Raw genomic sequence first — 17,713 nt, 5'->3', positions numbered from 1 at the left:
GTACAGTTGCCTATGGTAATGTCAGGGCAGCAGCCTATGGTAATGTCAGTACAGTTGCCTATGGTAATGTCAGGACGGTAGCCTATGGTAATGTCAGTACAGTTGCCTATGGTAATGTCAGTACAGTTGCCTATGGTAATGTCAGGGCAGCAGCCTATGGTAATGTCAGTACAGTTGCCTATGGTAATGGCAGGACGGTAGCCTATGGTAATGTCAGTACAGCTGCCTATGGTAATGTCAGGACAGTAGTCTATGGTAATGTCAGTACAGTTGCCTATGGTAATGTCAGGGCAGCAGCCTATGGTAATGTCAGTACAGTTGCCTATGGTAATGTCAGTACAGTTGCCTATGGTAATGTCAGGACGGTAGCCTATGGTAATGTCAGTACAGCTGCCTATGGTAATGTCAGGACGGTAGCCTATGGTAATGTCAGTACAGTTGCCTATGGTAATGTCAGTACAGTTGCCTATGGTAATGTCAGGACGGTAGCCTATGGTAATGTCAGTACAGTTGCCTATGGTAATGTCAGGGCAGCAGCCTATGGTAATGTCAGTACAGTTGCCTATGGTAATGTCAGGATGGTAGCCTATGGCAATGTCAGTACAGTTACCTATGGTAATGTCAGTACAGTTGCCTATGGTAATGTCAGGACGGTAGCCTATGGTAATGTCAGTACAGTTGCCTATGGTAATGTCAGGGCAGCAGCCTATGGTAATGTCAGTACAGTTGCCTATGGTAATGTCAGGACGGTAGCCTATGGTAATGTCAGTACAGTTGCCTATGGTAATGTCAGTACAGTTGCCTATGGTAATGTCAGGGCAGCAGCCTATGGTAATGTCAGTACAGTTGCCTATGGTAATGGCAGGACGGTAGCCTATGGTAATGTCAGTACAGCTGCCTATGGTAATGTCAGGACAGTAGTCTATGGTAATGTCAGTACAGTTGCCTATGGTAATGTCAGGGCAGCAGCCTATGGTAATGTCAGTACAGTTGCCTATGGTAATGTCAGTACAGTTGCCTATGGTAATGTCAGGACGGTAGCCTATGGTAATGTCAGTACAGCTGCCTATGGTAATGTCAGGACGGTAGCCTATGGTAATGTCAGTACAGCTGCCTATGGTGATGTCAGGACAGTAGTCTATGGTAATGTCAGTACAGTAGCCTATGGGAATGTCAATACAGTTGCCTATGGGAATGTCAAGATGGTAGCCTATGGTAATGTCAGAACATTAGCCTATGGTAATGTCAGTACAGTAGCCTATGGGAATGTCAGGACAGTAGCCTATGGGAATATCAGTACGGTAGCCTATGGTAATGTCAGTACAGTTGCCTATGGTAATGTCAGTGCAGTTGCCTATGGTAATGTCAGTACAGTAGCCTATGGTAATGTCAGGACAGTAGCCTATGGTAATGTCAGGCCAGTTGCCTATGGTAATGTCAGTACAGTAGCCTATGGTAATGTCAGTACAGTAGCCTATGGTAATGTCAGTACAGTAGCCTATGGGAATGTCAAAATGGTAGCCTATGGGAATATCAGTACGGTTGCCTATGGTAATGTCAGTACACTAGCCTATGGGAATGTCAGTACAGTTGCTTATGGTAATGTCAGTACAGTAGCCTATGGTAATGTCAGTACAGCTGCCTATGGTAATGTCAGGACAGTAGTCTATGGTAATGTCAGTACAGTTGCCTATGGTAATGTCAGGGCAGCAGCCTATGGTAATGTCAGTACAGTTGCCTATGGTAATGTCAGTACAGTTGCCTATGGTAATGTCAGGACGGTAGCCTATGGTAATGTCAGTACAGCTGCCTATGGTAATGTCAGGACGGTAGCCTATGGTAATGTCAGTACAGCTGCCTATGGTGATGTCAGGACAGTAGTCTATGGTAATGTCAGTACAGTAGCCTATGGGAATGTCAATACAGTTGCCTATGGGAATGTCAAGATGGTAGCCTATGGTAATGTCAGAACATTAGCCTATGGTAATGTCAGTACAGTAGCCTATGGGAATGTCAGGACAGTAGCCTATGGGAATATCAGTACGGTAGCCTATGGTAATGTCAGTACAGTTGCCTATGGTAATGTCAGTGCAGTTGCCTATGGTAATGTCAGTACAGTAGCCTATGGTAATGTCAGGACAGTAGCCTATGGTAATGTCAGGCCAGTTGCCTATGGTAATGTCAGTACAGTAGCCTATGGTAATGTCAGTACAGTAGCCTATGGTAATGTCAGTACAGTAGCCTATGGGAATGTCAAAATGGTAGCCTATGGGAATATCAGTACGGTTGCCTATGGTAATGTCAGTACACTAGCCTATGGGAATGTCAGTACAGTTGCTTATGGTAATGTCAGTACAGTAGCCTATGGTAATGTCAGTACAGCTGCCTATGGTAATGTCAGGACAGTAGCCTATGGTAATGTCAGTACAGTAGCCTATGGTAATGTTAGTACACTAGCCTGTGGGAATGTCAGGACAGTAGCCTATGGTAATGTAGGTACAGTAGCCTATGGGAATATCAGTACGGTTGCCTATGGTAATGTCAGTACACTAGCCTATGGGAATGTCAGTACAGTTGCTTATGGTAATGTCAGTACAGTAGCCTATGGTAATGTCAGTACAGCTGCCTATGGTAATGTCAGTACAGTTGCCTATGGGAATGTCAGTACAGTAGCCTATGGTAATGTCAGTACAGCTGCCTATGGTAATGTCAGTACAGTTGCTTATGGTAATGTCAGTACAGTTGCCTATGGTAATGTCAGTACAGTTGCTTATGGTAATGTCAGGACAGTAGCCTATGGTAATGTCAGTACACTAGCCTGTGGGAATGTCAGTACAGCTGCCTATGGTAATGTCAGTATAGTTGGCTATGGTAATGTCAGTACGGTTGCCTATGGTAATGTCAGGTCGGTAGCCTATGGTAATGTCAGTACAGTAGCCTGTGGTAATGTCAGTACAGTTGCCTATGGGAATGTCAAGACGGTAGCCAATGGGAATGTCAGGACAGTAGCCTATGGTAATGTCAGTACACTAGCCTATGGTAATGTCAGTACAGTTGCCTATGGTAATGTCAGTACAGTAGCCTATCAGAATGTCAGGACGGTAGCCTATAGTAATGTCAGAACTGTAGCCAATGTAATGTCAGGATGGTAGCCTATGGTAATGTCAGTACAGTAGCCTATGGTACTGTAATGTCAGTACAGTAGCATATGCTTCAGAGGGAAAGGTTGCCTAAATACGCACACACACTGGCAAAGATTTTCAGCTTGCAGGCAGACAGTGGAATACATTTCTGAGTGACAGTGAGGGCTTTGCGTAGGCGTTTTGTCACGTTTTTTTTGTGGAACTAGAAAGAAATGCTAGATAAAATAGAAAAAATAACAGTTCTGTTCCAAAATACTATGAATGACTTTCATTCCCGGTTCCTTGAAAAATGTCGTTATTTTCCTGTTTTTGGGCACTGTTGCCTGAACCGGGCCCAACCCCTGGTCAAAGTAGTGCACTATATAGGTAATAGGGTGCCATTTGGGACACCATCACTATTTCTCTGTCCTGTCTAAACGGGTCACTGTCCCATAATGGAGGGAAGGTAATTACATTGCTATCATCTCTCAAGATTTAATGTCCTCTGTACAGTAGGTGACTCACAAGTGCTGACACATTTTTGTCCTATTCAAGGATTTTTCTTTATTTGTACTATTTTCTACATTGTAGAATAATAGTGAAGACATCAACACTATGAAATAACACAAATGGAATCATGTAGTAACAAAAAAAGTGTGAAACAAATCAAAATCAAAATATATTTTATATTTGAGATTCTTCAAAGTAGCCACCCTTTGTCTTGATGACAGCTTTGCACACTCTTGGCATTCTCTCAACCTGCTTCATGAGGAATACTTTTCCAACAGTCTTGAAGGAGTTCCCACATATGCTGAGCACTTGTTGGCTGCTTTTCCTTCACTCTGTGGTCCAACTCATTCCAAACCATCTCAATTTGGTTGAGGTCGGGCGATTGTGGAGGCCAGGACATCTGATGCAGCACTCCATCACTCCCCTTCTTGGTCAAATAGCCCTTACACAGCCTGGAGGTGTGTTTTGGGTCATTGTCCTGTTGAAAAACAAATGATAGTCCCACTAAGCGCAAACCAGATGGGATAGCGTATCGCAGAATGCTTTGGTAGCCATTCTGGTTAAGTGTCACAGACAGTGTCACCAGCAAAGCACCCCCACACCATCACACCTCCTCATCCGTGCTTCATGGTGAGAACCACACATGCAGAGATAATCCTTTCACCTACTCTGTGTCTCACGAAGACACAGCGTTTGGAACCAAAAATCTCAGATTTCCACCGGTCTGATGTCCATTGCTCGTGTTTCTTGGCCCAAGCAAGTCTCTTCTTCTCATTGGTGTCCCTAGTAGTGGTTTCTTTGCAGAAATTTGACCATGAAGGCCTGATTCACGCAGTCTCCTCCGAACAGTTGATGTTGAGATGTGTCTGTTACTTGAAGTCTATGAAGCATTTATTTGGGCTGCAATCTGAGGCTGGTAACTCTAATGAACTTATCCTCTGCATCAGTGGTAACTCCGGGTCTTCCTTTCCTGTGGCGGTCCTCATGAGAGCCAGTTTCATCATAGCGGTTGATGGTTTTTGCGACTGCACTTGAAGAAACTTGAAAAGTTCTTGAAATGTTCCGGATTGACTGACCTTCATGTCTTAAAGTAATAATGGACTGTCGTTTCTCTTTGCTTATTTGAGCTGTTCTTGCCATAATATGGACTTGGTATTTTACCAAATAGGGCTATCTTCTGTATACCACCCCTACCTTGTCACATCACAACTGATTGGCTCAAATGCATTAAATCAAATGCATTAACAAGCAAAGGAATATCCACAAATTAACTTTTAACAAGGAAAACCTGTTAATTGAAATGCATTCCAGCTGACTACCTCATGAAGCTGGTTAAGAGAATGCCAAGAGTGTGCAATGCTGTCATCAAGGCTACTTTGAAGAATCTAAAATCTAAAATATATTTTGATTTGTTGAACACTTTTTTGGTTACTACATGATTCCATGTGTTACTTCATAGTTTTGATATCTTCACTATTATTCTACAATGTATAACATATTAAAAATAAAGAAAAGCCCTTGAATGAGTTGGTGTGTCCAAACCTCAGAAACTTTTGGTACTGTATGTGCAACAAAGGGCAACTAACCAAAGGGGCCTCGATGATCACCAAGAAAAGACAGGGAGAGAGGGGAATAAAAGACACTGCAGATGAAATGTGAAACGAAGACAATCGCGGAGGCTATGATGCTATCCTCTATTCCCTCGGTTAGGGTTAGGGTTAGAATAAGGGTTTGGGTAAGGGTTAAGTTTAGGTTTAGGATAAAGGTTAGGGTTGGAGCTATGGTTAGGGTTATTAAATAGTTAGTTGAAATGTTACTGATAGTCTGTAGAAAGTCTGTAGCGCATCTACAGATGGACTATCCAAATAAAGTGTTACCCAATTAAGTACCTTACTGTGGTTGTTTTAAAATAAAATGGTAAAAATTTTACAAAAATAGCTTCTTTGCAAAGAGCAATTTCTCCATTAAGAATTTTGCTAGGACTGTCTAGGAGTGGTCTGATTGGGGAGTAAAAATCTGAAAACAAGCTGTTATTGGCAGAGTGGTTTGAAGCTATGAAAATCATATTTTTGACTGCCCTGGGCCTTAAACCAAGAAGAGGGAGGAAACAAACACTTGATTCCAGATCCAGACCATAGGAGGGAGGAGGAAGGAGGCCCCTTGCTTGACCGGTAGCCATATTTGACCTCTGGTTTACTCAGGATGCGTCGAGAATGGCAACCTATCCACTATATAGTCCACTGCTTTTGACCAGGACTCTAGGGAATAGGGTGCCATTAAGGATGCACATTCACTGTGATTCAGCAGAGGGGCAGTTGGTTCAAACCTCAAACCACCTCCTGTTTGTCAGATCCCTCAGTCATGACTCATCTCAGACAAAAAATGTAACTCTCTAAGCAGCAAAGAGAGAAAATAAAATACATCCACACCACTTTGATTGCTGTGATTGGACTGTCTGTAAATATAATGTTAAGGCCTGGTGTAGTGAGTGGAGAGAGAGAGTGGCTGCCTCATGAGTGGATGCTGGTGAAACAGGGAAATGTAATGCGCCTTGAGAGGTTTAGTGTTGGTGAGTGACATCCCCCCCCCCACCTCCATCTCCACAGACACTTGATCAGGTCGGGACATGCAGAAAGAAGCCAGGCTAACTAATCTGAAGGACTCAGGGCAAGGTGGAAGCAGAACAGCAACAGCAGGGCTTGACACAAACAGAGAGCCCAACCAGGATACTATCACACAATTACAGCTCATTAGACAGATGGCGGGAGGCGGGCGCATATCTTCAACTGTCCTCCCCCCACCAAAGTTGGGGGCAGGGTGCGACAAGAAGGGAGAAGAGAGGAGAGAGAGAAAGAAAGAAGATAGAAGAGCAAGTGAGCTAGCGATACCACCTAGTGTGACTGCTGTCGCTAATGCAGGGGGGTCTTCTCTCCGCCAACACAAGGGCACAGTGCTCAGCGCTAATCTGACAGTAAGGATACAGGATCTTTGTCTGCCGTTTGAGCAGGCTACTCTGAGAACCTGCGCATGTACATGTATCTCTCTCTGAGTCAACCAGCCAGCCAGCTAGGGAGACCCAGTGAGAGCCTACAGAATGTTGTCTGTGTGTTTATAGTAGCTGGATTTAACCCTCGAGACCCAAACAATTAACCACTGGCTGCCCTGTATTTTCAATGTCTCATCTCAGGTGCAGGATGTATCAACAAGTGGACAGCAGTAATGTTCTGCCAGTTTGTATAGAAACATAGCAGGATACCATACAGCATTCTGAAGAATAAAGACAGGGACAGCGTGTAAAGTCAGAGCTGAGCATCCTCGTAGTAAAGTGTTAGGGTCATGTCCTCCCCAGTGTCTCGTCAGGTACAGTAAACTAATGAAATACAAGAGGATTAGGAAGTACATTATCTCGTTTACTTCACACCATCAGGGGAGGTTTACTCCCCACTGTCAGGGGAGGTTTACTCCACACCGTCAGGGGAGGTTTACTCCCCACCATCAGGGGAGGTTTACTCCCCAACATCAGGGGAAGTTAACTCCCCACCGTCAGGGGAGGTTTACTCCACACCATCGGGGGAGGTTTACTCCACACCGTCAGGGGAGGTTTACTCCCCACCATCAGGGGAGTTTTACTCCACACCATCAGGGGAGGTTTACTCCACACCGTCAGGGGATGTTTACTCCACACCGTCAGGGGAGATTTACTCCACACCATTAGGGGAGGTTTACTCCAGACCGTCAGGGGAGGTTTACTCCAGACCGTCAGGGGAGATTTACTCCAGACCGTCAGGGGATGTTTACTCCACACCGTCAGGGGAGATTTACTCCACACCATCAGGGGAGGTTTACTCCAGACCGTCAGGGGAGGTTTACTCCACACCGTCAGGGGAGATTTACTCCACACCGTCAGGGGAGGTTTACTCCACACCGTCAGGGTAGGTTTACTCCACACCATCAGGGGAGATTTACTCCACACTGTCAGGGGAGATTTACTCCACACCATCAGGGGAGGTTTACTCCACACCGTCAGGGGAGGTTTACTCCACACCGTCAGGGGAGGTTTACTCCCCACCATCAGGGGAGGTTTACTCCACACCATCAGGGGAGATTTACTCCACACTGTCAGGGGAGATTTACTCCACACCATCAGGGGAGGTTTACTCCACACCGTCAGGGGAGGTTTACTCCACACCGTCAGGGGAGGTTTACTCCCCACCATCAGGGGAGGTTTACTCCACACCGTCGGGGGAGATTTACTCCCCACCGTCAGGGGAGGTTTACTCCACACCGTCAGGGGAGGTTTACTCCCCACCATCAGGGGAGGTTTACTCCACACCGTCAGGGGAGGTTTACTCCCCACCATCAGGGGAGGTTTACTCCACACCGTCGGGGGAGATTTACTCCCCACCGTCAGGGGAGGTTTACTCCACACCGTCAGGGGAGGTTTACTCCCCACCGTCAGGGGAGGTTTACTCCCCACCATCAGGGGAGGTTTACTCCACACCGTCAGGGGAGGTTTACTCCCCACCGTCAGGGGAGGTTTACTCCACACCGTCGGGGGAGATTTACTCCACACCGTCAGGGGAGATTTACTCCACACCGTCAGGGGAGGTTTACTCCACACCGTCAGGGGAGATTTACTCCACACCGTCAGGGGATGTTTACTCCACACCGTCAGGGGATGTTTACTCCACACCGTCAGGGGATGTTTACTCCACACCGTCAGGGGATGTTTACTCCACACCGTCAGGGGATGTTTACTCCACACCGTCAGGGGATGTTTACTCGCAGAAAACGTCTCATGTGTCCCAGTGTTTACTGGTGTCTTACTGTGGAAAAAACATTTTGTTCCTTTGCCATTCATACACATTAGCTGTCAAATTTACTGTAAATTACTTCTATTTCCCTCGTTTATTTATTGGCATAATTGCCTGGCTTAAAGTGAACACTTGGCTGTACTGCAGCGAGTCATTGTCCCTGTGCTTCTTCCTCCACCTCTCTTTTCTCTCCCACGAGGATAAATGACGATGGCAGCCAACCCTCCATACAGTACCTCCATCCATTAGCGCTGTGCTGTGACTCATCAACATCGAGGCTCCTCATCATGCGCCTTTCAATACAGAGGTTAATGTCAGGTTACTCAGCAGATCTGATATTAAAATGTCTAGCTTGTAGTCTCTCCAGAGGAGATCTCTCTTCTGGCTTGTCAGCGTGCCGTCCGGGGAAGCACTCAAATCAAATGTATTTATATAGCCCTTCTTACATCAGCTGATATCTCAAAGGGCTGTACAGAAACCCAGCCTAAAACCCCAAACAGCAAGCAATGCAGGTGTAGAAGCACCACTCCATTGTCATGCTATGCAATGTCCTTATTAGGATACATGACATTCAGGAATTCACTGAAGTACAGTTGCATGAATTAGCCGTCTCTACTACAGAGTGGAGCGGACAGAGGGAGGCCTCAGAGAGAGAGCTCAGTGAGGGAGACAGAGACTGGAAGACAGAGGGGGATGTCAGAGAGAGCGAGAGAGAGATAGCAATAGAGGGAGAAAGAAGGGGGGTGATAGTTTTCCACACTGTCTGTTTATGAAAGGATATTGGGCAGACTTCCTATAAACAGGGTTCTGTGATGCACTCTTGCTATAATGTCCTGCTCTGTAATGGTACCGCCTCGTCACCAGTCCATAGAAACATAGCAGGCTTGGCCCACCCGGTCCACAAGCCCATATTAGCATAAAATGCCCCAGTTCTATCACCTTGATTAAATTGTCCCTTTGTGTTAACTCCTACAATAAGTGTTGCTAACATCCTGAAACGCTTCATACAGTATGTCAACGACTATCCAGTAATGACCAGGAAATGTGCTTTATATCCACCACCTTCGCTTTTTGTTCTCCCTTTCAAGTGTGGCTTTTTAGGTTGCAAGTGCAACCATCTTTCCCTCTTGCCCTTTTTTTTCCTCACACCTTCTCTCTCTCTCTCTCTGTCTCTCTCCCTCTCTTTCTCTCTCTCTCTCTCTCTCTCTCTCTCTTTCTTTCGCTGTCTTTCTCCGGATCCCTCACGTTTGCCTTCATTATGCGACTGTGCTGGTTGTAACACTGGTGTAATCACATGTGGTCGAGGGCATTGGTGGAAAAACTACCCAATTGTCATACTTGAGTAAAAGTAAAGATACCTTCATAGAAAATGACTCAATTAAAAATGAAAGTCACCCAGTAAAATACTACTTGAGTAAAAATTTTAAATATACTTAAGTATCAAAAGTAAAAATCTATTCAAATTCCTTATGTTAAAAAAACCAAATGGCACTATTTTTTTTAATGTTTTTTTTTACAGATAGCCAGAGGTACACTCCAACACTCAGACATAATTTACTAACTAAGCATTTGTGTTTAGTGAGTCCACCAGATCAGAGGCAGTAGGGATGGCCAGGGATGTTCTCTTGATACGTGTGTGAATTGGACAGTTTTCCTGTTCTGCTAAGCATTAAAAATGTAACGAGCACTTTTGGATGTCAGGGAAAATGTATGGAGTAAAAAGTACTTTATTTTCTTCAGGAATGTAGTGAAGTAAGTTGTCAAAAATATAAATAGTAAATTAAAGATTTACAAGCTGGAAATAGATCCGGGGAACAGTCTAGGGAGTAGCCTAACATTAATATATTTGTTGTGTTATCAGGCAACCACAGAATTTCAAAAATACTATCCTTATAGGATTACAATTCATAAATGTTGTGTATTTAAACCACATTTAGAATAATCCCTCCAACAAAATCGACACAACACACATCCCAGTGATTTCACTCCTGCTATGAATAATTCATATTACCTAACATTTTCCCCTCTAGGCCTATATTTGCGTTTCCTCGTAAACACTGTCCGGTTGTTTTTCCAAACGGAAAAATCCACAAAGCAAATTTTTGTGGTTTGTGAGTTTGATTTCTGAGGAGGGAAAATCCTGTTTTACTAGCAGGGTGCCTGGCACCGAGCATGGGAGTGCAGAGCTGCCGACAGCCTCTACTGCTACGGTTCACACACAGACAGACAGACAGACAGACAGACAGACAGACAGACAGACAGACAGACAGACAGACAGACAGACAGACAGACAGACAGACAGACAGACAGACAGACAGACAGACAGACAGACAGACAGACAGACAGACAGACAGACAGACAGACAGACAGACAGACAGACAGACAGACAGACAGACAGACAGACAGACAGACAGACAGACAGACAGACAGACAGACAGACAGACAGACAGACAGACAGACAGACAGACAGACAGACAGACAGACAGACAGACAGACAGACAGAGAGAGAGAGAGAGAGAGAGAGAGAGAGAGAGAGAGAGAGAGAGAGAGAACCATTACATCTAGAACAGTGGTTAACCTATTATAAACAGATCTGTAGCAATGAGGTTTGTAGTATGCTATATACCCAATGCATTATCACGGGATATTGGCTATTATATTTATAATTATTATTTATTATTTAAAAAATGAAGGTATATAATCACAATTGTAATAGATCATTTGTTGTATTAGTTTTGAGGCACAGCTGATTGAGCATAATAATTAGCTTTTTATTTTATTTTACTGGACTGATGGCCTGCATCTGATGGTCAGTCTGGGGGGGGGGGGGGGGGGGGGTAGCAGCGGTGAGGTTGCCTCTCACCTGACTCATCACCCCTCCGCTCCTCCTCCCTCCGTTGAGAAAAGGGAACACAGTCTTCCAGCGGATGGCGAAACTCAAGTCGCACTACATTATTTCTGCCTCTTGCACCAATTCATGTTGTTAATCCCATGTCCAGATAAAGTGAAATATTCCTCGATATAGAAATAAATAATAATAACTGCTAATAATAACAACGCAAGCTTATCCAAACACTTTGCTATAGTCATTCATTACAGCTGCAGCGCTGGTTGTAGCATTTTATGGCTTATAAAAGTGTTGAACAACGTGTTGACAGTGCTGAATAACAACTTAAACATGAACTTACTCATAAAAACAGCAGCGCTTTGCTGTATTTGTTGAGTCTCTCTCTAGTCAAAATCTTACAGCATCAATTTTGATGTGCGCTTAAGGCTTATTTTGACAGTCTATGGCTTCAGGGCACAGTGCAGACACGGTGATCTGAGCTATCTGATTGGCCAGCCGTAGGCCTGTAGGTGCACCTGATTTGCTCTCTGGGCCTGCTGGGTCAGCGGAGTAATAACTTCAGACATGAAATGGTTCAAAATGGGAACACTTTGCCTTCCCTGCACTAGGGCTGCTGAATCAAGTGCACCTACCGTCAACATCACGAAACAAATAAAAAAATAGGAACGCTTCATCGTTGTTTTTTTACCTAAATGTTTGGTGATCGACTAGGAATGCCTCGCGATCGACGGGTTGGTGACCTAATGACCTAATGACCTAGAGTAATTCATCTTGTGTTGTTACTCCCACAAATGGGCAGCAAAACAACCAGTAAACACTGGGCTCTTTCTCCCTGCTCATTAAAAACACACTGTGAGAGCACGTTAAGTCTTGTACCGGGGTCTTTACATCGCTCAGGCAAAGAAAAGGTGCCGGTGGCACACACACAACAATGGCTATCCACCATTCAAAGTGGATAGCCTCGTAATTGCATTGTGAGCACACCTTGCTTTGTGTGTGGTTTGTGATGGTATTCATTGAGCAAGCATCTAACAGGGGAAATTCTTCATCAGAGACTGTTGTCAAACAGTGCTGTGTCCTACTGTTGCCTGAGCAAGGGGTGTGTCTCTCAAAAAAGAGCTTTCCTCTACACACACCAAACATAATGGTATTAAACAGCTAGCTAGCCTGGCTCCTTTCTCTTGTCTCCCATTTTCTCTTTTTCCCTCCCTCCCATTCTCTCACTTTCCCTCCCTCCCTCCCTCCCTCCCTCCCTCCCTCCCTCCCTCCCATTCTCTCTCGCTCTCTCTCTCTCTCTCTCTCTCTCTCTCTCTCTCGCTACAGTAACAACAGTAGAAGAGGGCAGGTTTCCATAATTATCCTGCATTAAGTCTAAATTGAAGGATTCCCTCTCTCTTATCCTAGGTTACGCCACATGGTTGCAATAATGATAAGCCGCAGTCTTTCAAACTATTTGGCTTCACAGGCACTTAGAGGGGCTGCAGGGGACTGACACAGAAAGTGAGGCAGCAGCAGTAGCAGCAGGAGCAGCAGGAGGAGCTGCAATCCATATGGTCCTATAGTCTATATGCAGTCTGTGATGACAACAAAGGCTTCCTGTACATCAACACAACACAACACAGGGGTGGGTGGGAGCCGCCGGGGAGGGTGATAGGTCACCGCAGGGCAGACAGACTGTGGTAGCCCAGTGAAATGTGAGTATGTCAAAAGGGTTTTTGTAATGAAAACGCACTGGACACCCAAGCTGCCGCCTGCCAACCAGCCCAGCACCACTGGGTTTTATTTACTGGCTTTTTACAATGTTCGGTGCTGACCCGATAAAAGATTAACTTAGTACTTTACAGTGTTTGTTTGTGGTCATTAGAGCTGTCGGGTTGTCTCACCACACTCCAAGGGGTCAGAACAATGGCAGTGCTGATGGTAATGCTGGCAATTTCCCTGTTTTTTCGCAGGTCACTGCCAGGGGATTCGCCCCATTGTTGCAGTTTGCCTACACTGCTAAGCTGTTACTCAGCAGAGAAAACATCCAGGAGGTCATCCGCTGTGCCGAATTCCTGCGCGTGCACAACCTGGAGGACTCATGCTTTCGCTTCCTGGAGGCCCAGCTCCGCAGTGAGGAGGATGGCCTGCTGCTGTGCCACAAGGTGGCGCCGGCCGAGGGCAACCACAAGGCCGAGGACGAGAACATGCAGTCTGAGACGACAACAAAGGCAGCCTCCCCCCGGGCACGCCGGCGCTCTGAAGCCCTTTCCTCCTTGCGGCGCGCCCCGGACAAGGACCGGCTACCCGTGGCGGTGCCCAGTGACTTCAGCAACGTACGACGGGACTTCGACAGACACGGAGCATCCGACCTCCCCCGCTGCCCCAAATACAGGAAATACCAGTGGGCCTGCAACAAGCACAATAACGACACCTCCTCACACACCAGTACCTCAGGTTTACAAAGCACATTATTATTAAAGGAGACAAGCGGTGGCATCAGTTGCGGGGCGGTCCGGGGCCAGAGCATGTCGCCGGTGGCAGACATCAAAGTGGAGCCGCGGGCAGAGGAAGAGGCCATCTCGCTGTGCCTGTCAGGGGACGAGCAGGGCGGCCTGGACAAGGAGACAGGCATGGAGATGGACAGTGTCCCAGTGTTGTCCGCCTCCTCCACCAAGAGGAGCAAGTCCCCCACCTGCCTCCGCGCCTTCTTCAAAAAAGGAGCAGACCTGCCGGGTCTGCCCAATGTGTCGCAGCAGCTATTTGCCAACAGACTCGCCAGCGTCTGCCCCCAAGACACAGGAACCACTCTGGGAGATCACAAAACAAAAGACTTCAGGCCTCTCACTGCTGGGGAGTTGGGCCTGTCTGTTACATCCCTGAAGGAGGTAGACGGCTTCCCTCTGAGGCTCTCGCCGCTGAAGTCCACCTCCTGCGACGGCGTCTGCAAACAGGAAGTGGAGCTGGACCGCCGCAGTGTCATCTTTTCCTCCTCAGGGGCCTGTGACCGTCTGGGCTCCCCGGCGCATTCCTACCCCGGCGGGAGCTCTTTGGAGATGGAGCTCTCGGAGCACACGCCAATGGGCCTGTGGGCTGGTGCCAGCCAGTCCCTTCCCAGCTCCCAGACCTACTCCCCGAGCAGTGCCCCCTCCTTCGCCTCCGCCACCACCGAGCCCCCGCCGGTCCTCTGTCGCCCGCTGCCAAACACCAGCTGCCCAGTGCCAATCAAGGTGTGCTCGCGCTCGCCGCCCTCTGAGACCCGCACACGGACCTCCAGCTCCTGCTCCTCCTACTCCTACGCGGAGGACGGGAGCGGCGGCTCACCCTGCAGCCTGCCCCAGTTTGAGTTCTCCTCCTCGCCGTGCTCCAACGTGGCGCTCCGCCTCGCCGCCGACCAGCAGGAACAGGGCGTGATGGGGGGGGACACCCTCTTCAACCAGGTTCGCCCCAAGATCAAGTGCGAGCAATCGTACGGCACCAACTCCAGTGACGAGTCGGGATCCTTCTCCGAGGGTGACAGCGAGTCGTGCCGAGTCGATCAAGGGCGAGAGGTGAGTGACTTTGACACTATCACACTCTTCTCTCATGACGTACACAATGCCTCGTACTCTCAGTCTCACCTTGGTGACTAATCATCATCATCTCACACTGACCTACATAGAGATCTTATTAAATTACAACCATACAGTGCATATACATTTTTCTAATTCATTATTTTACACAATATAATATAACAGCACTGGTAAACCATGGTTGACCAACTCCCTGACCAAAATTGCTGACCTTTATCCCATCATAAGAAGGTTCATCTCCATTCTAGTATTCTAATTCTATGGGGACCTAGCTCTCCAGGTCTGCATTAATAGTCATTAGATTAGATCATCATGTAATTGAAGCGGGAGTATTTTCACTAAAGGATTTACAGCACACCATGAACAGAACAGGGGCAAAGATGTGCTTTGATATTATTCATATATTTTACACACTGCTGGAGATCTGTGTAATGAGACTGAATAAGAGAGAGAGTCAGAATCAAGTGAACAATCTAGATCAATCTGAGCACACACACCCACACACACACTCCCGAGGAGGTGGTGGTTGTGTCGAGGGCTGTGATTGGTTGATCCTGTGGTCGGGGAAGAGCTAGCGTAGTAGGGTTATATGACTGAGATGTAGATGGTCCATGGCGGAGGGGTCAGGACTCTGTCTAAGGATCTGAAGGCTTTCTCCTGGGGCTTTATCTCTGTCTCCCTAGCTGTCAGGGCAGCGCAGGCCAACTAGTTCATATTATCCATCCACAAACCTGGCATCTCTAATTAATTCCACACAATCTGCGTATGCTAATTCTCAAGACACCTAGCTGTGCCATGACATTTATACTGCATTACCAATTAGATTTACAGGTAACTGCCAAAATAATGGAAACACTTGAGTAAATGAGGGATAATAAGTATATTGAAAGCAAATGCGTCCACACAGGTGTGGTTCCTGAGTAATTAAGCAATTAACATCCCATCATGCTTAGGGTCATGAATAAAAATGATGGGCAGGCCATTATTTTGTCTACCATGGCTATGCCCCCATATGATAACAATGCCCCCATCCATAGGGTATGAGTGGCCACCGAATGGTTTGATGAGCATGTAAACCATATGACATGGGCATCTCAGTCACTAGATCTCAACCCAATTGAACACTTATGGGAGATTCTGGACAGGCGCATGAGACAGCATTTCCACCACCTAGGAATGGGCGGTATCCAGATTTTCATACCATCATAATGTTTCTGTACCATACCGGGGTACACGGTATTACCGGAGTGCAGCAAAGGGGCGCTATTTCAACAACAAAAGAAACATTTAGGCAACAGGGATCTTGATCCAGGAGGGGAATGAATGTCTCTGCTGTAACCAAGAAGCTTGATATCTTGATATCTATCCACTTAGATTTATTTATTTTTTTTAGAATTTTTTAAACATTTATTTTTTATTTATCCTTTATTTAACTAGGCAAGTCAGTTAAAAACAAATTCTTATTTACAATGATGGCTACTCCGGCCAAACCCGGACGACGCTGGGCCAATTGTGTGCCGCCCTATGGGACCCCCAATCACGGGCGGTTGTGATACAGCCTGGAAATACCCGGTATACGGTATAAATGGTATATAGCCCAAGCCTGGTGTCATTATATCACCCAAAATGGAGTTGCATCCCTCCAATGGAGTTCCAGACACTTGTAGAATCTATGCCAAGGTGCATTGAAGCTGTTCTGTCTCATGTTGGCCCAATGCCCTAGTAAGACACTTTATGTTGGTGTTTCCTTTATTTTGGCACTTACCTGTACACCTAGGTGAAGGTAGCCTTTGTTGTTTATACACAAATATGGCTTATAGTGTATGTGACATTTCTAGTGTATCAACAATTAGATATACACCTACACTACTTGAAAGTGAAGGTAGGCTATGTTGTGTTATACACAGATAGAGCATAATAGTCTAAGTTTGAGCAAAAGTCTATGTTTGTGATAGTGATAGGACAATAGCAGTGTAATGAAAGAGAATGTAGCTGTTTAAGTCCTTTGGTGGAGGAAGGTCTGCTCTGTGTTGTGTCATAATAAGACTGCAGCCTGGAGCGCCGGCCGTGCTGCTGACAAGGAAGGATGGCCAATCCCCTAATCATCCCCTAATCCACCTGGCCAGACGACTGACATCCTCCAGACTGACTGCAGAACAGACTGACTGTTGTTGTTTACTTTGAGATCAATGAGGATAGATAGAATATAGACTAGCAAAGTTTATAATTATAATCAGGATGAAAACTGTTTTGTTCCATCAAAAAGAAAATGTAATATACACTACCGGTCAAAAGTTTTAGAACACCTACTCATACCTTGACACAACACAACTGATTGGCTCAAACACATTAAGAAGGAAATACATTCCACAAATTAACTTTTAAGAAGGCACACCTATTAATTGAAATGCATTCCAGGTGACTACCTCATGAAGCTGGTTGAGAGAATGCCAAGAGTGTGCAAAGCTGTAATCAAGGCAAAGGATGGCTATTTGAAGAATCTCAAAATATAAAATTAATTTTGATTTGTTTAACACTTTTTTGGTTACTACATGATTCCATATGTGTTATTTCATAGTGTTGATGTCTTCACTATTATTCTACAATGTAGAAAATAGTAAAAATAAAGAAAAACCCTTGAATAATTAGGTGTTCTAAAATGTTTGACCGGTAGTGTATATATTTTTTTTATTCATACAGAATACCTCTGATGCCTCTTCAATTTCAGCTTGAAATGATTGCATCTGTAGCATTTAGTTTTGTTGTAGGCAGACTTATTTTATCTTTACCTGAAGGAATAAGACTGTCTGCTTCTGAGGCTGACACCGAGAGAGAGAGAGAGAGAGAGAGAGAGAGAGAGAGAGAGAG

The 17,713-nt window shown here is 45.8% G+C and overlaps 1 protein-coding gene across 2 annotated transcripts in view; it reads left to right on the top strand.

Annotated features, from left to right (window-relative positions):
- LOC139556189 (transcription regulator protein BACH2-like) overlaps window positions 1-17,713 on the top strand; it is a 107,930-nt gene that overhangs the window by 76,138 nt on the left and 14,079 nt on the right. For both annotated transcript variants that reach the window (XM_071369805.1, XM_071369804.1), the window contains exon 3: window positions 13,247-14,824. In XM_071369805.1, coding sequence (XP_071225906.1) covers window positions 13,247-14,824 — 1,578 coding nt within the window. The remainder of the gene's footprint in view (window positions 1-13,246; window positions 14,825-17,713) is intronic.

The sequence above is a fragment of the Salvelinus alpinus genome, chromosome 27 (genome assembly GCF_045679555.1).
Source record: "Salvelinus alpinus chromosome 27, SLU_Salpinus.1, whole genome shotgun sequence".
Taxonomy (NCBI): domain Eukaryota; kingdom Metazoa; phylum Chordata; class Actinopteri; order Salmoniformes; family Salmonidae; genus Salvelinus; species Salvelinus alpinus.
The sequence above is the reverse complement of the archived record's forward strand: the minus strand, read 5'-3'. Positions and strand labels throughout refer to the sequence as shown.